The following is a 24,537-nucleotide window of genomic DNA, read 5'->3' as shown; positions in this document are numbered from 1 at the left end:
AATCTCAAGCGCCCTAAAGGCCTGGGTGAGGGATACAGACTGTGTCAACCTTTCAGTAAACCTTATAGCCATAAGCTTACTTATTTCATAAAAATTTCCTAGAAGATGGAATCAGGAAGTGATAATTATTATCACTATTACTGGGATCATCATCATCATCAACACCATTGTCAAATCTAACACTGATGGACTGGCTCTCTTTGCCCAGGTATTTTGCCAAGGGCTAGTCTTGTATGATCTCTTTTAATCTTTACCATATCACTTTGAGGAAGACCTTATTACAGTTTTATCCCTGTTTTACAGAGCAGGAGATTAAGGCATAGAAAGGGGAAGTAATATGTTCTAGGTCACTCAACTAATGTGTGATGGAGTCAGAATTCCAGCCCGGGCCATCTGACTCCATTTGAGTCATTTCTGTGGTTCTTATTTTACCGGTGGAGAGGGACAGAGGGGTCATGTGACTTGCCCAGGAATGTGAAGTTTGTCAGGGATGTCACTGGATCAATCACCAGGACCCTGCTGACTAGCTGCCTTGGCCTCCTTCTGCAAGGCTGCTGCTTCTAGATGGTATTAAGACAGACTCTGAAAAGGGAGAGTTTTGGTTAATTAATGGCACTGAATAGAAAGCAAGCTGTGATCCTCAGGGAACTCTACACTGTCATATAAGTTCCTGGCGTGAGTAATCAGGAGGCTGAGCCTCTCACAGTTCTGCAGTGACACAGGTGTTACATGCCATCCATGGCTCTCAAACCATGTCTTGAGGCCCCAATTGAGTCTGGGCTCTGTTCAGGGATTGAATGTCATGCTGACCACCCAACACTAGTTCTGATGCTCTTTGCCAGTGTGCTGGTGACTTGCCTTGAGGCTGCTAAACTCACCGCAGGCTTCCAGACCCCCTGGAACATCTCCCATCCATTCAGCATGCAAAGGCTGGGTGCAGGCCTCCAGATTGCCATGGACAAGGTCAACTCAGAGCTAGTGGACCTTGGAAATTTCAGCCGGGAGTTCACTTACACCAACTCAGCCTGCAGCACCAAGGAGTCTCTTGCTATTTTCAACAACCAGGTCCAGAACGAACAGATTTCTGCCCTGTTTGGACCAGCATGCCCAGAAGCAGCTGAGGTAGAGTATATATAGCCCCTGGAAACTTTAAGTTTCCATTGGAAGGGGTGGCCTTCAAGATGATGGTACAGATTTGAGTAATCTCCTGACAAGGATCACATTATTATAACAATAACCGTGTAGATCTTGAACATCATTTTTGAGATGCAATTAGTCTATATAATTAGAAGAGTTAACATTCTCTTTAAAGAAAGCCTTTCTTTCTTTCTTTCTTTCTTTTTTTAATGCTCTGTTGTCCAGGCTGGAGTGCAGTGGCATGATCTTGGCTCACTGCAGCCTCTGCCTCCCAAGTTTAAGCGATTCTCCCACCTCAGCCTCCCGAGTAGCTGGGATTACAGGAGTGCCCCACCACGCTCGGCTAATTTTTGTATTTTTAATAGAGACAGGGTTTCATCATGTTGTCCAGGCTGCTCTCAAACTCCTGACCTCAGGTGATCCACTGGTCTCGGCCTCCTGAAGTGCTGGGATTACAGGTGTGAGCCACCACATATGGCCAGAAAGCCTTTCAAATCAATAATTGTTTATTCACCTACCCTCTTCCTCCTCTTGTTGATTGTCTGAACTTGATGCTATTGTGTATAGACTCTTATAGTTCACTCTCATTTTCCTAAGCTACAAAGCTTAGGAAAATTAAGAAGAAACAAATGCAGCCAGGTGCAGTGGCTCGCGCCTGTAATCCCAGCACTTTGGGAGGCCAAGGCGGGTGGATCACGAGGTCAGGAAATCGAGACCATCCTGGCTAACACAGTGAAACCCCGTCTCTACTAAAAAAAAAATACAAAAAAATTAGCCGGGCATGGTGGCGCATGCCTGTAGTCCCAGCTCCTCGGGAGGCTAAGGCAGGAGAATGGCGTGAACCCGGAGGCAGAGCTTGCAGTGAGCCGAGATTGTGCCACTGCACTCCAGCCTGGGTGACAGAGCAAGACTCCGTCTCAAAAAAAAAAAAAAATAAATAAATAAAAGAAGAAGAAGAAGAAACAAATGCTTGGTTTTAAATAGAAAACTATCAATTGTTTGAGTAGGCTTTTCTTTGGCGTATATAATAAATTAATCAGTGATAATGCAAGTAAATGAGAAAGAAGCAAGTATGGCAGCCTACCTTACTACAGCAAGAACATGAGGGAAATGTATGACTTGTATTTGTTTGGTTGTTGGGATGACCTTTGTTGGTGTCCTTGGGTATCATGTCACCTGAAAAGTGTTGATGCAAAAGGTGAACAGGAAGGAGCAGCACAGGTCTTACTCTCAACAATGTTGCAGAACTATCATTAGCTGGAGCTGCAGAATTAAGTTTACATTTAAATTTGACCCATTCTCTCCTGGAATTCCCCATCTGACACATTTCTATCTGTTCAAGGGCTACTTGTCTAAGAGTTAATATCAAATGTCATGGAGCCTTTCTTTATCCCTTCACCTCTGCCCTCCTTATCCCTAATTCCCCAATCGAAAGTAATTGTTTACTTCTCTAAATGCCTATAAATCTATTATCTACACATCTTAAAGAATATATTTAATTTTAAAGCTATTTTTTATATACCTTGGTTCTTGTAATAAACCATGAGCTCCTTCAAGAGCAAGGTCTCCAAAGATTTTTATATGTGATAGGCCCCTAATTAAAATGAATGAAAAACGAATAAAGGAGAAATTAAGAAAGAGAGAATGAGTAGTTATGACTGTGGGCCATGGAACCATATTACCTAATTTCCAACCCTGCTCCACTATTTGCTAGCTATGTAACTTACATCTCTGTGTCTTCCTGTTTTATCTTAAAGAGGGGGTAATAATACCTAGAAATGTTGTGAAAGTTGAAATGACACATGTAAGCTCCTAGAGTGCTCGGCACATAGTAAGTGCTCAATTGATGCTCGCTTTTGTTATCTTTGTTCTATGAGGCTGACGTTGTCATCAACATTACAAAAGCGAGGGCCCAGTATGACCCATAGACTCACAAAATCTGACGTTTATGCAGATGTCTTACACTGGGGTTTGCGTGTACATAAACTCAATTATACAAAGACATCCTTTGGGTTATTTTCAAGGTTATCGGCTTGCTGGCCTCTGAGTGGAACACCCCATGTTTGACTTTGTTGGACAAACCACAAAACTGTCTGACACCTGTGTGAAACTTGTGTCACCCAAGCAGGACATTGGTGATGTGCTCCAGGAAAGTCTCCAGTACCTGGGCTGGAAACACATTGGGATGTTTGGAGGCTACTCTGGGGCTTCCTCCCAGGATGGAGTGGATGAATTGTGGAGGGTTGTAGAGAATGAACTCAAATCCCATTTTATCATCACTGCCAGCATGAGATACACCAACAATAATCTAGTCCTTCTTCAAGAGTATCTTTGGAGGATATCATCAATTGCCAGGGGTAAGTAGAAAAGTCTTCTGTTGCTTTTATTTGGAGAGAAAAACGGGACAAGCAGATTTGAAAAAAAAAAAAAAACCCAAAAAACTCTTCACTTTTCCATGAGTGTAAAAGCAGATGGAAACAAGGTACAAAATTAATAACATATAAAAGCAATTTCCTTTATTGCTTGACATCACTAACAAAAAATTGTGGGGTTGTTTTTTTTGGTCTAAAGTAAAACCCCACATGCTACAGTGTTATGATACACAGAGCAAGTTCTAGAAGCATCTTCCAGGTGGGCTGGGTCCTGGACTTCACTATTTGTTTACAGCATGGGCTCTGCAGACTGACAGACCTAGGTTTGAATCCAGTCTCTGACATTTTAGCTGTGTCCTCCTTGGGTAAGTACCTTAATCTCTCTGTGTCTCAAGTCTCTTTTCTATAAAATGGAGACAACCATCCTACCTATGTCACAGAAAGGGGAGGATTAAATAAGGTTATGCCTGTAAAGTGCTTAGCACCATGTCTGGACAAGTAGTTGGTCAACATATGACAGCAATTATTTTTGTGGTGATGCCCATAAGGCTCAACTTTCTAGCATGAATTAGTAACTGACTCCTTTCTGTTCCTCAAATAAACTAAACTCTCTCCAGCCCTGAGACTTTAGGGTTTTCTACTCCCTTGGCCTAGGGTGTCACCTGCACCCACTCCACCCAGTGATGCTAATGTGGGACTCTAAGGCACAAGTGGCTCTCACTTGTTTTTCTTCCACAGCTACCTCCCTGTGTCCCTGTTGAATCTCTAATAAAGGGCTTGAAAGACCAACATACTGATCCAATGAGGCAATTCTTATGTGGTCTCAGTCACATTCCACCCTACCCAGCACCTTCTTGAGGGTAGCGTCCTCTCATCCTTGCATCCTTGCCGACGGGGTCCAGAGCCCACCTCCTGAGGGAGGCCTTCTCTAACGACTTGATGTGAAGCTGTTTCCCCTCCCCACCCATTAGCATCACAGCATCCGTTTCCAACCTCACTAATTAGAATCTTCAATGATCTCTTTAATCTGTTCACTTGTATGCTGTCTGCTGGCTCGTTCACTGCTATGTCTGTGCCCAGCAAAGTGCCTGACACATAATTGGAGCTCAGATAAATAGACTATAAATTACTTCATTTAAAAAACTAGCTGGGTGCGTTGGCTCACGCCTGTAATCCCAGCACTTTGGGAGGCTGAGGTGGGCAGATCATTCAAGGCCAGGAGTTGGAGACCAGCCTAGTCAACATGGTGAAATGCTGTCCCTACTAAAAATACAAAAATTAGCCAGGTGTGATGGTGCATGCCTGTAATCCCAGCTATCCTAGAGGCTGAGACATAAGAATTGCTTGAACCCAGGAGGCGGAGGTTGCAGTGAGCCGAGATTGTACCACTGTACTCCATGCAGCCTGGTCAATACAGCAGACTCTCTCTCAAAAATAAATAAATAAAAAATAAAACCCACTACTTCATTTGTATATTCTGAAAATGAACGGTGATGGGATTAAACGGCAGAAAAGTACCATGGCCTACTCCTCCCTCCGGCCAGCCCAACTCAGAAAGTCCAAATGCCCTTGAAAGTCCACATGTCCAAAGGTCCTCTGTGAACTCCTCTTAGCTGAAGTGTGGCTGACAAGTCACAAGCCAGGTCTGCTGTTCTGATTTTTGAGCCAAAAGGAAAAAACACCTAGAGCACAGAGGTGATCCCAAACTTTTCACTTGTACATTGTGGGGAGGCTGCAGCAAAGACTTCAGTGCTATAACTGCTAGTTTGTACACTGCAGGTTTGGTTAAAGAATGTAAAAACTCAGGGACTAGTTTAGGCATTCCTGTTTCTTAAGGCATGCCCAAGGAAAGAAAAAGTTCACGTCTCATTTACAGTGACTTTAGGCCAGACTTAGAGTGAGAGCATGCGTGAGAAAGCACACATACTCAAGCATGTGCAACTGACTGACTCTGGTTTTCATTCTTATAGTTATCATCTTAACCTGCAGCTCAGAGGATGCAAAAATTATTCTTCTGGCTGCAGCAAACCTGGGACTCAACACTGGAGAATTTGTTTTCATCATTTTGCAGCAGTTGGAGGTGGGTACCGTTGACCACTCAATGGCTCTGGTAGTAAGAGGTAGCAAGTATGGAGCACTCGTTATGACCCACATGTATTAGCTCACTGAGCACTCACTACAACCCTGTGAGGTAGGCACTCTCGCGTGCTCTTCTTAAAATTAGGACACTAAGACAGAGCTGGAAGAACTTACCCAGAGTTCTTCTCCACAGCTAGTGAAAGGCTGAACCAGGCCATGAACTAGGTCAGCTGGCTTGAAGGCCTAGCCCGCTGTATTCCGTATCAGACAACAACAGTTGAGGAACTACTGTCATTTCTACCGGGCAGCTGAGACCTTCCCAAGGGACCCTCAGACACAAGCGGCTCTCACTTCTTTTTCTTCCACAGCTACCGCCGTGTCCCTGCTGAAGCTTTAACAAAGGGCTGGAAAGACCAACATACAGATGCAACGAAGCAATTCTTAGGCAGTCTGATTCTTTTGGTAATGAGAATGGCTAAAAACACAACTGCTTACTATGAGGACTGAGTTACACATTTTACACACGATTGCACTTAATATTCTCAATGGCTTTGCAAGGCAGTTACTAAATGCATTATTTATGTGCCTGTACATTTTGTACTTGGTATTTTGAACAGCCTTGGAAGGTAGATATTATTGTTATTCCAATGTACAGGTAAAAAAAACCAAGGCTTAATTAAGGTACCTTACCTAAGATTTCAGCACTCCCAAGTGGCATACCTAGTCTTCCAGACTGGGCCTTTCAGTCTGAGCTCATCCCACACAACTCTGCCTTCTGGAGAGCTTATGGAGTACTGGGCCTCACTGTGAGTGCTTAATACATTAACGCTTATTGCAGCCCACCACCACACCATGGGGTATTTTGGGTCTGGAAATTGGTGGGTTCTTGGTCTCACTGACTTCAAGAACGAAGCTGCGAACCCTCGAGGTGAGTGTTACACCTCTTAAAGATGGTGTGTCCGGAGTTTGCTCCTTCACATGTTCAGATGTGTCTGGAGTTTCTTCCTTTTGGTGGGTTTGTGGTCTCGCTGACTTAAGGAGTTAAGTTGCAGACCTTCACGGTAAATGTTACAGCTCTTAAACGCAGCGTGGCTGGAATTGTTCGTTCCTTCACGTGGGTTTGTGGTCTCGCTGGCCTCAGGAGTGAAGTTACAGACCTTCACAGTGAGTGCTACAGCTGTTACAGGTGGCGCATCCGGAATCGTTCATCACTCCCAGTAGGTTCACGGTCTCCGCAGCTTCAGGAGTGAAGCTGCAGACTTTCGCACCATGTTATAGCTCACAAAGGTAACACAGAGCTAGAGCAAGCAGCAGCAAAACTTTAGCCCAAAAAGCAAGACAACAAACTTTCCAAAAAGAACCCAAAAGGGTTACGGGTGTTAGCCCACGCAGCCTGCTTTTATTCCCTTATCTGACCCCACCCACACCCTGCTGATTGGTCCACTTAACAGAGAGCTGATTGGTCCATTTTGACAGGGTGCTGATTGGTGCATTTACACACCTTGAGCTAGACAGAGTGCTGATTGGTGCGTTTACAATCCTTTAGCTAGACATAAAAGTTTTCCAAGTGCCGACCCAACTCAGGAACCCTGCTGCCTTCGCCTAGTGGATGCCGCCTGCGGAGCTGCCTGGCAGTCCCAAGCCACGCACCCACCCTTCTCAGCCCTTGGGCGGTTGATGGGCGGCGCCCTTTGGAGACGCTGGGGCTGCGCGGGAGCCCACTGGTGGCGGGGGGGAGGGGAGGCATGGCGGCTGCAGGTCCTAAGCCCTGCCGCGTGGGGAGGCAGCTGAGGCGCGGTGAGAATTCGAGTGTGGCGCGGACGGACCGGCAGTGTTGTAGCACCCGGTGAACCCTCCGCAGCCGCTGGCCCAGGTGCTGAGCCCCTCACTGCCCGGGGCTGGCGGCGCTGGCCGGAGCTCCGAGTGCGGAGCCCACCCCCACCCGGAACTCGCGCTGTCCAGCGAGCACGGCGCGCAGCCCCCGTTCCCGCCCGCGACTCTCCCTCCACACCTCCCTGCAAGCAGAGGGAGCTGGCTCCGGCCTCGGGCAACCCAGAAAGGGGCTCCCACAGTGCAGCAGCGGGCTGAAGGGCTCCTCAAGCACCGCCAGAGTGGACGCCGAGGCCGAGGAGGCGCCAAGAGTGAGCGAGGGCTGCTAGCACGTTGTCACCTCACTTTTATCATCCTCGTTTTACAGAAGAGGAAACTGAGGTTCAGAGAGGTGCCAAAACTTGCCCAAGGCCATCCAACTAGTATGAGGGAGAGCTATCATTCAAACCCAGGTGGCCTGGGCTCCTTTTCTCATCAAGTGCACTGATTCATGGAAATAATGCACGTAGTATCTGCCTCACAGGGGGCTATTGTGTCTGTGCTTGTAAGCATCTTACACAACAGGCATCTACAAAAGCTACTTGCCTTTTCCTATGGACACGGTGCATTATTTTTCTAGCAGTTTTATCTTTCTAAAATAAGCTTTTAAAAAAAATCACAAGAAGCTGAAATAGGACAGAAGAAAATAAAGGGAGATATATAGTAATGTCCCAGATTTTTCCTTCTTTATCATGAAGTCTTTCAGATCCACAAAAGCATCTCAGATTTCTTTGGGTAGGGAGCTGGAATCCTAAAGGCATGCCAGACTTTCCAGAACACTCTCTTACCTTAGATTTCCATTGTGACCGCCTCCCTTTCTCTTCACTTTTCCCCTCATCTCTGCCTTCAGGCAGATGAGGAGAGGAGAGGATGGACCACATTGCTTTGGCAGGGAAACTTTTCAACTCCCCTGTTGCTTTCTCCCACACATTGATGATACATTCCAACTGGTGTGTAATGGCAGAAAGAAGGTAGAACTAAGAATACACCAATGTCTATGCAATTGAATTCATGCTGCTTCATGAAAGAATAGCATAAATCTATTTTATGAAAGTATTCCCAGTATAGGTTTAGGTGGAAAAAAATCAAGCTGCAGAACATTATGGTATGATATCATCATCATACATATATATATGTGTGTGAGTGTGATGTCATATATATGTATATATACATACATATATGTATAATGAATGGGTATATACTGTTCATAATAGTAACGTAGATTATAATGATAAAATAATGCCACAAGCAAAAAAAATTTAAAAAAAGCAAGAATCTATAGTCTTAAGCTTTTTAAGTTTTTGCAATCACTGTTAGTAGGTAAGCTTTCTGCATCTTAGCAGCTGTATGCACCAGGAACATTTTTTCTTTTTATTTGTGGCTTTCCTTCCACTGCTTATATGCCAGCTAGAGAATGTGGACCTTGTATTGCAGGCCTTCTGGAATCACTGTGTTTCCAGGAATTAGAATGTAGTGGTTCAAATTAAACATTGCGTTACACGCAGTGCCCTTGCCAAGGCATTTCCTACCGAGTAACAACATTTATTTCATTACTGTTTAGGACCGTTTTTGGAAGGAAGTACTGACAAATCAGAAAATGATGCACCTCCCAAAGGTGTATGGGTCACTGCTTCTCATTGCCCTCAGCTCCTACAGAAAAGGCCGTGGAGACGAAGGCTTTTGGAAACAAGTCTACCAAACACTGAGGAGGCCGCCCTTCCGCAGCACCATCTCCTGGGAGGAGCAGGTGTGATGCCGGGTCTTCCAGCTCAGGCTCCCTCCTCCCCTTCTTTGATCATATTTGTGTTTGGCTTTTGCATTTCTCCCTCTTATTTCTCCTCATCTCTCCCTACCCCCCTTACACACATGCAGGTGCACACACATGCACTTCCCCATCTTACACGCCCAAAATAAACAGCAGTTTGATGCTCTCTTGTGAATTTATACCTCAGACGTTACTGGGTGAAAGGCCTTTGGAGCAGAGGCCTATGCCCCCATCCTACTGCTGCTATTTGCTAACTGTAGGACCTTGTAGTGAATTGCTTAACCTCCCTACACCTCGGTCTCTTCGTCTGTGAAATGGGACTGATAATGGCATCTACCTCCCAGGCTGTGGTGGTGTGTATTTAGTAACATTGTCCATGGAAGAAGCAAAGTATATATCTTCTTTTTAGAGGGAAGGTCTCGCTGTGTCACCCAGGCTAGAGTGCAGTGGTGCAGTCATGCTCACTACATCCTCGACTTCCTGGGCTCAAGCAACCCTCCCACTTCAGCCTCCTAAGTAGCTGGAAATACAGACACATGCCATCATGTCTTGATAATTAAAAAAAATTTTTTTTTGTAGAGATGTGATTTCCCTATGTTGCCGAGGGGCCTCTTGAACTCCTGGGCTCAAGCATTCCTTCTGACTTGGTCTCCCAAAGTGCTAGGATTACAGGCGTGAGCCACTGTGCCTGGTCCAGAACAGATATTAATGGGTACCCAGACCACGACAATTTCCTTCCCCAGGAGGATGCAAGGACCTAGACCCAGGATGGAGTGGTCAGAGATGTGGAGCTAGGACAGGTCAGGGCCAGCAGATGGGCTGGAAAAGGGAGGAGATGATCAGGAGAGAGAGGGTCCGCCTGTGGTAATCCCAGTGTGTGTGTGATGAGGAGGCACAGTGTCTGCCTTTCACAGAGAATTTTTTGAAGAGAGACCTTTGTCCAGAGCTGGAGCTACTTCCAGTGTGGGGCCAAGCTGAAGCCCTAAGGTGACCACAGGCCACTGATGACAAGGAGTTTGATTAGAAATGAGGGGGCCGATTGTGGATCCCAACATATAAGACAAGATAACCAATTAAAGAATATTTGAGTAACAGTCTACTGTCAGCTTTGTATCTGGTACTGTTGGGAGAACAGTGCCTGGCACTTAGTAGGCACTTGTATTATTTTCCTTGACTGCCCAATAGAAGACATCACATCCTGAAGACCTACTAAGGGTCAGGGACTGCAATGGATAGTTTACCTATTATGCCTCATTTAACTGTTGTCACATTCAACCCAACAGTGGTTTTATCCCCCTTTTTTTATTTTTTGGGATGGAGTCTTGCTCTGTCACCTAGGCTGGAGTGCAGTGGTGCAATCTCGGCTCACAGCAACCTCTGCCTCCCAGGTTCAAGTGATTTTCCTGCCTCAGCCTCCTGAGTAGCTGGGATTACAGGCACCTGCCACCACGCCGGGCTAATTTTTGTATTTTTAGTAAAGATGGGGTTTCACTATGTTGGCCAGGCTGGTCTCCAACTCCTGACCTTGTGATCCGCCCGCTTTGACCTCCCAAAGTGCTGGGATTACAGGCGTGAGCCAATGCGCTCGGCCTATCCCCATTTTATAAACGAGTGAGCTGAGATTCAGAGAGGCTGTGGAACTTACCCCGGGACTCATAGCCAGTAGGGAGCTGAGCCGGTCTAGTTCCAGCATGTACACTCTTTCCCTGAAACCATGCTCCCTCCCACCTGTGGCCTGAAGAGTGTCCCTGAGGGATCAGAAGATCTAATTGGGAAACGCAGCATTCAGAAGGAAAATGAAGACTGCGACCTCTGGGTTTCATAGCGCAGGCGCAGGTGTATGCTGGACCCTCTGCTCTGTGGGATGGGGGAAGAAAGTGCTGTGTGCCACTGCCAGGCGGACGGAACAGAGATTCCTCCTAATTTAGTGCTGGACAGTGACCCAAGAGGCCATGAACCTCTTGAGACCCTGCTTTGCTTGTCTTATTGAAGGTGAGCCCTTACTCTGCCTACCTTCACGACGCCATCCTGCTCTATGCTGAGACCGTGAAGCAGGTGGTAAAGGCTGGAGGCGACTTCCAGGACGGGTGGCAGCTGGTCAGCGCTCTGAAGGGTTCCAGTCAGACCACAGTGCAGGGTAGGTGGCTTACTGCTGGAGGGTGTTCTAAACTCAGACTTGCGGCTCCGGTCGGTGGGGGCTTTGAGATCTTGGGCATGTAATTAAAGGCCTCTTTCAGGGCCTGCCTCACACTGAACTCCAGAATTCATCTTTCTTATGGGGATTCCTGTCTTCCTTCTGTAAATGTAGTTGAGGTTAAGACCTTCCAGCTCCCACAGTTCGCTCATCCTTCTGGCCAGAGCCTGCCCAGACCAGGAGAGGAGGCTGCTGGGCACCTTATCCCCTTTCCCCTGGGAATTCTCCTCCGCAGTTCCATTCAAACTGAGTCCATCAGGAATAAAATTCAGAAATGTGAGACTTGTCTCCCGGGGTCACTTCCCATCTGCAGCCTCTGTGATGGGGGCCCTGGCACCACAGACTTCTGAAGATGGGTTGTAGTCTCATTCTTGCTTTCCTGGTGGGGATGAGTATAGGTTGGGGAGTGAACTGCTTTCAAATCACATTCAGCTGACCAACTGCTTTGATCTTTCTTGTTCTAGTTTTCTCAGTTGTAAGATAGGGATAACACCTGCTACCACATGCAGAAATAATAACCAGCATTTAGGGAGGGCTTACCTTACACTAGGCCAAGTGCTAAGAGCTTCTGAGTATTACCTAATTGAATCCTCACACAGCCCATGAGGCAGGTACTATTTCTATCTGTATTATTCAGGTGAGTAAACCGAGGTTACAGAGGTTATGTACCTTGTCTAAGGTCGCAAAGTTATTAGATGGTGGAGCCAGGATTCAAAATCAAGTCTGCCTTCTCCAGGGCTCATGTTCTTTGCTATCCTGTAACATAGGAGTAATGAGAATATGACATGCACCTGGCACATAGTATGTGCTCATTAAATAGTAGGTTCTTTTTTGTTTTCTTTTGAGATAGGGTCTTGCTCTGTCACCCAGGTTGGTCTCATACTCTTGGGCTCAAGAGATCCTCACGCCTTGGTGTCTCAAAGTGCTGGGATCATAGGTGTGAGCCACTGTGCCTAGCCAAATGGTCACTATTTTTATCCTTGCTTTGGCTTATCACTTAATAAATTATTACCTAAAATTTGTCTGAAAATTTAAAGACAGCAGCCAAGGCCTGCCCTTTGAAGTTTTCATAGAAGCAGGTCGCGTTTACCCTATTAATGCCTTTTGCAAGTGGAAATATTCACCAACTTCCCTCCTTTCCTTTCAGACCCTAAGGCATTTGCTTAAAAAAGGGAGAGGTCACAAGGGGGGATCCTTCTTTCTGCTCTCGGTTTAATCCCCTCTGCCAGATCAATTAATTCCTCTTTCCTGTGGTTTTAGAAATTCTTCATGCTGGAATGAGGGGAGGTTGTGAAGAGCAGTGAGGCCCTTTAAGAGCCTGAGTCATCCCACTTTGGTTCTGGGACCCGTGGGCCCCTTTCAGGAACTCATGACCAAAGGGCCCTCCTCACCCCTTCCAAACTGGCTTCTGTTCCCTTATGGGCTACAGGAGTAGCCTTGGCAGAACTGGAGTATTTGTCTCTGCTTCCTGTGTTCATTTCTGCCACATGGTGGCAACCACTCCATCGGCCAGTGCCGAAGGGCTTTTGCACCATTCCAGAAGGAAAGCCTCTTCTAGGAGGTCGAGTTAGGGAGCAGAATCCCGCAACCCCACTGGCTTTGGCTCAGTGAACGCAATGCACACTGAAAGCAGTGGCCCTGGTTGTCGCAGGAGCTCTGGCCTTTCCCCTGCAAACCTCGGGCTCAATACCCACATTCAGGATGCCCACGGATGTGTATGCAGAAAGGCAGTGTGGCATGCTGGAAAGAACATGGCACTTGGGGCCTGATAGGCCTGGGTTTGTGTACCAGCTGTGCCTCTTCGTGGCCCTGGCAGGAAGACCCGAGGAGTTCATGCCTCCAAGCTTTGCTTGTTGGGAGCAGATGATGGTGCCCCTTCTGAAGGGTTAATTAGGATTAGACATGGGAAGTCAACACCACCTGCAGTGCCTGGCACTTATTAGGTGCTTTATCAGTGGTAATTTTGTGTTCTGTCCCCTGTGGGACAAAATCAGCAATAAGTCCTTTGTCAGAACCTACGTACTAGTTTGGGGTGTGAAGGAGCTGTGCTTCCAAGATGCGTTCCTTCAGGAGTGGAGTTAATCACGTTCTAAGAAATAGCAAACAGCACATCAGGCCCTGTAAAGCCTCTGCACCAAGCCTCTGCAAAGGGCCTGCAAGGCCTCTGCACCCAGACCAGGAAGGAAGGGGCCGCCATGAGAACAGAGATTGCAAACTTGTGCCCCAGGGCCTGGCAGCATGGAGGTGTGGGGTGGGTGGGGTCAGGGGAGGAAGATGGGAGGAACTGGAGGAAGCAGCTGTCCCTCGGCCCCAGACGACTGCTGACATGTTGTCACATCTGATTGTTCGAGGGAAGCATAAATCTCAGGTTTTAAGTGAAATTAACTGGAAACAAACTTTTTTTTTTTTATTTTTAAGTGCTGGATGAGCTTCCCCAGTGTGGGCCTGAGAAAATACATCTGCCTGCCCAATGTGGCCCTTTAACCCTAACAGGATGCCATCTCTGAACTGTCTTCTTCCCTTTGCTGGTCCCCATTGACCCTGTCTCAGATTCACTGAAATGACAGAAACCCTGTGTTTGGTTTTTAATGGCTGTTGGGGAAGGGGGTTCTGTTGATTTGAGTTGGGGCAGGCTGGCATTTTGAGCCACATGTTGCTGTCCCTCTCCTGACCTTGTGCAATCTCCTGTCTTTCTAGGAATCACAGGCCCTGTGTTTGTGGATGCCCAGGAAGAAAGGCACATGGATTACTCTGTCTATGCCCTGCAGAAGTCTGAAAATGGGCCCCTTTTTCTTTCTTTTCTTCATTATGACAGTTATCAAAGTAATCAGATACTGGCCGGACATTTCTGCAAGTGTAGATTGCGCTACAGAAAGAGACATAGGAAGAGGAGGGCCCTGGGAAGGCCAGTTTGGGATCCAGTCCCTAGAATCCCCCAAGTAGCCTGGTGCTCTTAGAACTCATGAAGATAGACTTTGGGCCTTTAAGGTGATTTTATTCCCTTGACTGAGGATATGGCTTGACCGTTTCAGATTTCAGTGTAGGACAGAGTACCCACGAACTGCACCTCCACCAGGGCCCTGTTCTCCTCTGGTGTTCCAACCAGTGGTCCCATTGGCCGTGGTCTAGGGGAGAGGCCCTGGGCCCAGAGGGGGTGGTGGAGCACAGTGTCCCCGAAGGGATGGGTTTGCAGGCCCCGAAATGGCTCACCTAGACAGCCTGACTCCCAGACACATTTGGACACCAGCAACCAGAACACCATCCTGGGTTCCCAGAACCCAGGAATCCTGGGGAAAAAAAACACAAAACTTAGTTTTTGTTCTTTCAACTACAAATCAATGAGAAAACTAAAAGGAAACCTAAAATGTAATTCAATTTCCACTCACCCCCACTGCCACTACTTCCAATCCAGATTCAACTTGAGGCTTTTTAAATTTTTAGACAGTCTTGCTCTGTTGCCTAGGCTGGAGTACAGTGGCACAATCTGGGCTCACTGCAACAATTGCCTCCCAAGTTCAAGCGATTCTCTTGCCTCAGTCTCCCGAGTAGCTGGTATTACAGGTGCGTGCCACTGCACCCAGCTAATTTTTGTATTTTTAGTAGAGACGGAGTTTCACCATGTTGGCCAGGCTTGTCTTGAACTCCTCACCTCAGGTGATCCACCCACCTCAGCCTCCCAAAGTGCTGGGATTACAGGTGTGAGCCACCACACCCAGCCAACTTGAGGCTTTTTTCTCCCCTTCTCTTATGGAATTTTAATGGACCAAAATGGGCCAGAAAACAAAGTAACCATGGCAAACTAGGTCTTTAGTATTGTCAGAACAGGCACACTCCACGTAGGAGGAGATGTTTTGTTCTGTGAAATGTCAAGCTGCTAGATAACAAGATTTGTCTACGTCAAACACAGATGAAAGTCCCAGCAACATTGACTTGGCATGTCATCTTTTAAACCAAAAGAGACATGGTTTAAGTCAAAAGATTGAGGAAGCTATTTCAACAGCAAAAAGATACTGCCTTCCTTGAATGAGATTACCTGAAGGCTGGATTTGAAGAGCCTAGGAGAGTTGGGCAAACTGGACAGAAGTTTGAATTGAGAGACCAAGGCTTGAGTTTTGCAAATAACATGGATTTTTCCGTTGTCTCTGCTGTACATGAGGTAGAGTCAAATAGAATAAACTGAGCTGACGCTGACCTTTATTTTTTTTTTAAAGACCCACAGGGAATTTCTCCAATATGACCTGGCCCCATGGCTCCCTTCCTGAAGACAGACCTGGCTGTGGATTTTATAATGAGCTCTGTGAAACTCAGTCTGCTTTTACGGGTAAGTATGGCTGTTTGGAGAAGGTAGCAGGGAAAGACTTTCTATAGTAGGGTCTCTGTATGGCAGGCAGCACTATTGACATTTTGGGCCAGATAATTTTTGTGTATGGGGAGGCTGGCATTTCAAGTCATGCATCCCTGTATATTATAAGATGTTTAGCAGTATCCCTGGCCTCTACCCACAGATGCCTGTAGCAGCTCTCTAGTTGGAACGAGAAATGTCTCCAGACATGGCCAAATATCCCCTAGGAGGCAACATCACCTTTTTCCCCTGTGGAGAAACACTGCTCTAAGGGAAACTGGCTCCTGAGATTTGAGTCTCAGGAACTTCACCTCTAGGGAGGTTGAAAGAGTCTGGGGAGGGGAGTGTGCCCCAGTGGTTAGGAGCCCAGCCCTGGAATTAGATGGATCATGCCTGGGGAACCACCCTAAGGAGAACACACAGTAAATGTTTTGTAAACACTGCTGGTGGAGTTAGAAGTCGTCATTATTATTTCTCTGCAGTGGAACTTTCTATACAAAGGGGGAGGTGAATGCAGTTCCAGTGGGAACTAGGGTGGTAGTCAGGGAAGAATTCCTGGAAGAGACAAGTCAGCGTAGACTTTGTGTGTCCTACCCCAGACCTTCCAGAGGACAGCCTTTGAGGAACCTGCTCGGCTGGGCCCAGCTGGGCAGGGATGTACTTGCTACTGCTCTTGGGCAAGGCCTGGGTAATATGCCTCTACCCTCCAGGCGTGACTGCTGTGCTTCTCACGTTGATGATCCTCATTCCTGTCTTGGGAGCTGCCATCATAGGTCTGATTTTAAGGATGCAGAGGCAAAACAAAGACGTCTGGTGGCAAATCAATTTTGATGATATCACCATTCTTCCCCAGAACAAGGTGAGGCCATATGTGACCCAGATGTCCCCTTTCCTGGTCACTGCTGGAGATGTGTGGAAGGGACCTCATCTAGGAGCTTATAAGAGCAAGAGGCTAATTTATTCAGTGAGCACTTCATGAAGAGTCTGCAGGCCTGAGTTCTGGTTCTAGGCCTCCCACTTGCTTGCTGAATCTGAGAGTGTCATTTTACCTCCCCAAGACTCAGTTTCTAAGTACTTGCAAATGATTGACAGTCTCTAAAGTTCCCTTTGCTCTGTTACTCTGTGGGTGAGAACTGTAGATGCTGTTCAGATATTAAAGCTGTCTCCTGGGGAGGATTTAGTTATTTTATTTTTTGTTTTGTAATTTTTTGAGATGGAATTTCGCTCTTGTTGCCCAGGCTGGAGTGCAATGGCACGATCTCGGCTCACTCCAATCTCTGCCTCCCGAGTTCAAGTGATTCTCCTGCCTCAGCCTCCCCAGTAGCTGGTATTACAGGTGCCTGCCACCATGCCCAGCTAAGTTTTTGTATTTTTTTTTTAGTAGAGATGGGGTTTCACCATATTGGTCAGGCTGGTCTCGAACTCCTGACCTCAGGTGATCCACTTGCCTCAGCCTCCCAAAGTGCTGGGATTACAGGCATGAGCCATCGCGGCTGGCCGGATTTAGTTATTTTCAAAACCACATTAACTCCTTTAATCAATTGATGACTAATACAATAATGTTCATTTGCTTGATAGGGACTTGACCATTAACCACAGGCCAAGCATCATACAAGGTATGGGGATATCCCACAAATGAGATGCCTCCAGAGGGAGGCGAGTGTCAGAGAGGTGTTTCCACGGTGAGATGGAAGCCTTGCAGATGGAGGGACTGAAGGTCTCAGCATCTGGAAGGCTTTGGAGAGGAGGTGACATTTGAGAAGAGTGAGTTTGCAAGTGATGAAAAAGAGTGAAGTCACACAGGATATAATGAGATGTGGGATGGTCAGGGCTGGGAAGCTTGTCTGGTACCAAGTCAGGGAGGCTTCAACATGCTAAGAGCAGGTGACTGTGATTCATTAGTAACTCATCTCCAAACGTCCCCGGGGATTCAGACACTTACTCTTCCGTCTTCCACCAAAGCAGCTCTGCTTCGATCTACCTCATTTCTACATTAGGGTTCCAGATAAGATTCTCCTTGAAAACAAGATTCCTATGCTTTGAAGGTGTTTTCTAGGTGTTGGGAGGCACTGAGAGTGTTAAACAGAGACAACTTGGTTAGATGTTCTTTAAGAAAATGGCTCTAACCCCAGGCCACACATCTAATTAAGTGCCACAGCCAGAACTTGAGTCTGGGCAGTCTGACCTCAGAGCCTTCCCTCTTAACCTACACCTCCATGGTGGTACAGATGCCATAGAAGGCATGGATGATGGGATGATGCTGTCCTAGAGTGATGCATGTAGCAGGTCAGAAAGATCAGGGTTGAAATCCTGACTCTCATTATTAACTGTCTGACCTTGGCACTCAGCTTCCTCATCTATAAAATGCATTCCCTTTTGTACTTGGCCTTGCTGCTGAGAGTGACCAAATTACTTCCTGTTTTACAGCCATCCCAGAGAGGCACACCTGTGTCAAAAGGCATCAACAGTAACTCATCTAGTGTGATGATTTCTGTGGACCTCAGCTCTTTTGTCAAGAGCCAGCAGTGGGAAGAGCTCTTCTATGCCCCAGTAGGGCTTTATCAGGTATTTCTGAGGCCAGGTGGCTGCCCGTAGATCTTAGTGTATCTCTGTTCTGTTCTCTGCATCGTTTCTGCCAGGCAGGGCATTCTGAATAGAAGAACATTCTCCAAGCAAAAGCCAAGGTGGCTTTTGTGACTCCATACTAGTGCTTCCCAAACCTTAATGTGCAGATGGATCACCTGGGACTCTTATTAAAATGCCGATTCTGGGTCAGTAGGTCTGGTGTGGCACCTGAGATTCTGCATTTTAAAGAATCTCCTGGCCGGGCATGGTGGCTCACGCCTGTAATCCCAGAACTTCGGGAGGCCAAGGCGGGCAGATCACGAGGTCAGGAGATCGAGACCGTCCTGGCTAACACGGTGAAACCCCGTCTCTACTAAAAATACAAAAAATTAGCCAGGCTTGGTGGTGGGTGCCTGTAGTCCCAGCTACTTGGGAGGCTGAGGCGGGAGAATGGTGTGAACCCGGGAGGCAGAGCTTGCAGTGAGCCGAGATCACACCACTACACTCCAGCCTGGGCGACAGAGCGAGACTCCATATAAAAAAAAAAAATCTTCTAGGTGATTCCCCAGTTGGCTTCTAGATTAGACTTAGCTTTGTCCAAAATAACCTTCTGTGATGATGGAAATGTCGCAGATCTGCACTGTCCAATATGGTGGCCACTAGCCTCCTGTGACTACTGAACATTAGTGTGCCTGGGCAACTGAATTTTAAATTTTATTTAATTTTAATTAATTTTAATTTAAATAGCCTTATGTGACTGGTGGCTCCCTTAAAGGACAGTGGAGTCCTAGAGTGTGGATTATTTCATCCTTGCTACTTTGGCATGGATGAATCAGTCGTGGGGCCTGGTGCTTCCGCAGTGTAGACAGTGACTGCTGCTGCAGCTTAGAACGTAATTTCCACTTGTCCTTTCTCACCTTCCCTCCCACACCCAGACCATGATCGCTGTCTGCATTTAGCAATCCTTCCAAAATTCAAGTCCCCTTGGGGTAAGAGTATGTACAAAATTGTATTTATTCTTTAAAATGGGGGTCCCAGAGAGTAAGGACAGAAAGCTCCGATCAAGGGAAGAATTGTTTATTGCTCTAAATTGGGGTTAGAAAAGACTAGAGCCAAATTATCCCCTATGCAATGAAACTTGATTTTTTAAATGTTTGCTTACTTGAGTTCTCAAACTACAAAAACCTCCTGGGATATTACCAAATACCTTAGGGACCACCATCCATACAAAACTCTACGTGGTCGTCACCCGGCCACATAAAGAAGGAAGTAGCAACACATAGCATATCGCTGTTCGATTGATCTTCCAAAAATATGTCTCCTCTCCTCTCTGTGAAACACCATCACTGGATTCCCCACCTCTGTTGCCTGCATGATAGTGCCAAAACTCTTTAATAAGGGACTTAAGCCTCTTGACTCCCTAGTCCTTATCTATTTTTCTAATCTTTTTTTCCCCTGGCTTATATTCTGTGCTCATCCAACTGGTCTTGCCTATTTTGCCACGTATGTTTCACCTTCTGACAATGCCACGCCCCTTCCACCCAACCCATGTGGAATCTTCTTATCCTACAAAGTTCAGCTTAAGCATCACCCCTTCTAAGAATCCTTTTCTTCATCCCACAGGTATTCCTTCCTCTGTGGCCCTCCCATCACAGTCCTGAGTCCTTTGCCATTGCCCTCATATGAAACGTGAAAGATCGTGGGTTGATATTTACCTTCTCTTGTGGCTTACCTTCTCTTGGGTCCAGATTCTATGCCTTCTTCTCTCCAGCTCTTACCACATTATGATATGTTTTTGTGGTGACTGATTAAGTGACTCTCTAAAAGCAGACTCCATAGGCAATACAAATAAAATATGCCATTTACTGAAAATTTGATATATGCCGGGTCTTGAGTTACCAGTGGTATTTTAACTGATTTAATGCTCAGAAAACGTTATGAGATTGGTGTTTTTTTATAAAAAAAAAAAAACTTATTTTAGGTTTGGTGTTATTTTTAATCCCATTTTACAGATGAGAAAATAAAGGCTTGGAGAAGTTAAGAACAACTCAAGGTTGTTAAGGCAGTAAGTGGTAGCACTGGGCTTAGAATCAGGCAACTGACTCCAAACCTACGCTTATCACCGTAACTCACTATTTCCTCTGAATGATAATGGGACATTATTATATAATAAAAAGTGTATAGTCTTGGAGTCAGACTTTCAAGTTCTCGCTGTACTACCTACAAATATGCAACTTGGGCAAGTTACGTAACCTCAACAATCCCATCTGGAAATGGGCCAATCATACCTACCTCACAGGACTGTGATGCCAGTTAAAGGAGATCTTAGTGTTAAGCAGCTAGCTCAGTGCCTGGCCATGCACAGGGCCACTGAAGGGGTTGATTTGGGCAGTGAGGAGCTTGATGATTGGCTCCTAGGTGCATTTCTTTCCGGCTTTTTTTCTCCCCTCCCTAGCCCTAAGTGGAGCTTTTTCTGGTTCATTCTGAGTTAAGAACATTCCACTTTTTCTTTGATTCTAGGGAAACCATGTGGCCATCCGTTACGTTGGTGACCAAGCAGAAGCCTGGGTTAGGAAGCCGATTGTGCTACAGGAAATACAGCTGGTGAGGCCCCCTGCCCAGGGTCAGTGGAGAGACAAAGCAGTGATGCTCTCTGCCCCTCCTCTGCCAGCTCCCTGGTTCCAAAGGAGCAGAGATGGGAGGCTGCTTCCCTTAACGTGACCCATCTCTCCCTCCCCTCGACAGCCCAGGCTTTGAATCTCAGACCCCTAGCCTCTCCCAGGCACCTGAAGCCTGGGATCATTCCTACCTCTGTTTTTTCCCCATCATTCTTCCTGGCCTTGATTCTGGCTCTTCATCCTCTGTGTCTGTGATGGCTGCTTGCCTACCTACCAGCCTTGAACCTGGTACTTGGAGGGAGTCAGTTTCATGGGCCTGACTTCCTGCTCCTTCTCTGTGATCTGTTGTGGGCCCCACAGTGGCATTGACAGCCATAAGCATGGAAGCAGGGCTGAGTCCATTTACTGTGACGTGGTTGAGTTAATCACCATGCCTGAGGTTAGACTTTGATCATTCCTCTGATTTATTTGCTGCAGACAGACTTCCTGGGTTTACCTCCCAGCTCTGCCACTTGTAGGTGTTACTTTACCTTACCTTTCAGTGGCAGTTCCCTTATTTGTAAAATGGGATCTGTAACAGTTCTTATCTAACAAGGTCTTTATAAGAATTGACTGAAAATATGCAAAGCACATAGCATGGTCCTGGACATAGAGACACACTCTATACATGAGCTATTGTAACCATGATTATTTCCAGATGGGTGAATTAAGGCACGAGAGCATTGTTCCTTTCTTTGGTATTTGCACCGAACCACCTAACATCTGCATTGTCACCCAGTATTGCAAAAAAGGAAGTCTTAAGATAAGCAAAACAGTAAAATGCTCCTTAGGTTTGATTAGTGGTAGATAATAAAGAAGTTTCTCAGTGCCCTCTGCTATTCATCCAAGGTCAGTTCCTCTCTGTTCTAGTTGCAAGACCTGAATTATCTTGTCAGGCTACCTTCTGGGAATCAAATTAGCCAAATGTCTGCTTCTTTTGTTCTGGGGGAAAACTGAGCTTGGTTTCTTCTCTTAGGATGTTATGGCTACTCTTGAACTGTGTTCCTGGACCCATCCTATTATGGTATGTGACGACAGCTTTCTGTCAGGAACAAGGAAGTGTTTCCAAAACTCGAGACTGCATGCATTCTCAATATTGAGTCAGGTTATGGTATCTCCTGGGAAGATTTCCAGTTATTAGATTTAATGTTTTCTGCCCCACATTGCGTTAGTTCTGGCCAAAAATATAAGCTATATTAGAGTCAAATCTGTTCAATCGTTAAAGCTCACTGTGCTTCAGGTTGAGTCACTAGGAATCTTTTGAATTACTGTGTTTTTCAGGATGTTTTGAGAAACTCGGATCATGAAATGGATTGGATATTCAAACTCTCATTTGCATACGACATAGTCAATGTAAGTATAACACAAACTTACCAAAGAATGAATATGATAGTGTTTTTGAGTTGTTGTGTCTTGAATTAAACTGTAATTTTTCTTGAAAATGTTGGACCTCTTCAGATCTCCTCTTCAGAGTGATTCCAGCTCTAAAATCTATCACTTCTATCTGATTTTTTCTTTTCTTCTTCCTTGATTACAGATAAATATATAGAGAGGAAAGTATTTTATGCTAAAGTTGGAATGGATGCTAAGTTTACCCAATCAGAAAAGAGCAGAGTATTTACATTGTAGGGTAGAACTTTCTATCTCAAAGGGTATCTCATCACTAGGTTGTAAATTGGACTGGGGGAAGTGATTCCTGATATTCTTCCCTGCTCTTCAGCCCCTGATTTCTTTCCCTAGGAAATGGGGATGCCACATTAACCACATAGCTGCTGACCTAAGAGGTGGGCCAGAGATGCTGATCTGAGGAGGTAGAATCTTTGCTTTGGCACAGGGGACTATGGTGGCTGCAAAGAAGGGAATAATAGTAACACTAAAATATATAGAGTGCCTACTTTGGGCCAGGCACTTTCCAGTACTTTGTATATATTAATTTATTGAATTCTCACAAGAATATAAGGTAGATCTATTGTTACTTTTATTTTACAGATTAAAAAAACACAAAGCACAGAAAGTTCCTATGACCTTCCTGAAGTCTCATGGCTGTGAAATACTAGAGTTAGGATTCAAACCCAGGCATTTTCAAGTCCTATACCCTTAACCACTGTACCATACTGCCTCTCAGTAGGAAGCACTAGAGCTTGCTTTTGTGTTTTACCACAGGGAGAAGTCAGTCTCACAACTAGAAGCCAATTAGGGGCTTGGGGGGCGTGTAATTCAGAGGGAGTTGGAGAGAGACCAATTCCTGCCTGTTGCCAGGAAGGCAGTGGAAATGCTGAGAAGTGGCAGCTGGATCCAAAGCCCAAGGTGACACTGTCTTGAAGGGCCATGCCTTAGGTATAAGCTGGTGATGAGGGATGGAGAGGGCAGGAGAGGGAGGAGATTCGCTGTAGGGCGAGCCATGTCAGTGTGGACCAGCATCCTGAGGCTGCTGTCTCCCACCTGCGCTAAATCCAGCTGTTCTTTCTTAAGCTTGCTGCCTATACTTTTACCACCAGAAGCGACAAAGCCAGTGACCTGGGAGTCAGTCCGGTGAGGAAACCTCTCAGTCATGGGCAGCACGGTGAAGGGTGGTGGTCCACTGCTAGTCATTAGTCCAACCATCAATCAACCAACAGACTCCTGTGGGGAAGACTCATCTGGGTGTTGAGAGGGCAAAAAGGATGAAACACAAGCTGTGCCCTCCTGGATTAATGGGCCACTGACTTATTGAGTGATTTTGCCAGGCCACTTCCCCTCTCTAGACCTTGACCTCCACGTAGGTAGAATGAATGAGGCTGGCCCAATTGAAGTCTAAGGGCTTTCCTTCAACAAGGATTTTATTGCTTTTTGTTTCTAGGGAGCTGAGTCCTATATCTCTGTGAGACTTTGATTTCCTAGGCTTTAGCAGGAAGCCAGCAGATTGTTATAAAGCAAGGTCAATAGACAGAAGCGTCTCTGTGATTGGGTCTTCATGGGCAACCCTGGACCACCACTGTTATTATTTCATTAAAATTTTATTGAGCATCTGTTAAGAGTCTATCCTACTCTGGTCACTTTTGTAGGAAGAAAGGACTTGTTTCCAGCTTTGGATGGCTTAAAAGCTAGGGAAAAAATAGTCTGGAGATGTACATATAAAATTCTTTAAGTGGCAGTGGTTGTAAACTGGGAGGATGCGACATTGGCATCTTTTCCTACCCTGGGATCTTCTCTCCTTCCCTTCACCCACTTATTCCTTCTCTTCCCACCGAGCACAAAGAAGTATTCTGGACTCCAATTATCTGCCTCCTGCCCCCATCAAAACAGCCAACATCATTTATATTGGAAGTGAAGAGTAAGCTAGTAAGTAAGTTCTCACCAAGCCATGAATGACTAACAGATTTGACCTTTTTAGTGTAGGCATCAGATTTCAAGAAGCATTAACCCAAAGGTTTCTCTGGAAAAACGCTATGGCGGGTGGGCATGGCACTTTGAAGGGGAAGAGCTCCCTGGTGGTCATCACCTACTCTAGCTCACTGAGTCTACCCTCTACTCTGTGCCAGGAAAACAGAGGACAGCTTGGCATTTTGCTTTGGAAG

The 24,537-nt window shown here is 46.1% G+C and overlaps 1 protein-coding gene across 1 annotated transcript in view; it reads left to right on the top strand.

The window, feature by feature from the left end:
• The first annotated feature begins 738 nt into the window (after positions 1–738).
• The window catches only part of LOC100978077 (guanylate cyclase 2G-like), a 48,409-nt gene continuing 24,610 nt past the window's right edge, over positions 739–24,537 (top strand). The window contains 13 exon segments of the mRNA XM_057298783.1: positions 739–1,122; positions 3,162–3,189; positions 3,192–3,494; positions 5,480–5,589; positions 9,019–9,204; positions 11,215–11,359; positions 14,114–14,321; positions 15,628–15,749; positions 16,469–16,617; positions 18,186–18,323; positions 20,844–20,927; positions 21,639–21,755; positions 22,262–22,333. Of these exon segments, the coding sequence (XP_057154766.1) occupies positions 739–1,122; positions 3,162–3,189; positions 3,192–3,494; positions 5,480–5,589; positions 9,019–9,204; positions 11,215–11,359; positions 14,114–14,321; positions 15,628–15,749; positions 16,469–16,617; positions 18,186–18,323; positions 20,844–20,927; positions 21,639–21,755; positions 22,262–22,333 (2,046 nt within the window).

Source organism: Pan paniscus, chromosome 8, assembly GCF_029289425.2.
Source record: "Pan paniscus chromosome 8, NHGRI_mPanPan1-v2.0_pri, whole genome shotgun sequence".
In the NCBI taxonomy this organism is placed as follows: domain Eukaryota; kingdom Metazoa; phylum Chordata; class Mammalia; order Primates; family Hominidae; genus Pan; species Pan paniscus.
This window is presented reverse-complemented; position numbering and strand designations above follow the sequence as displayed.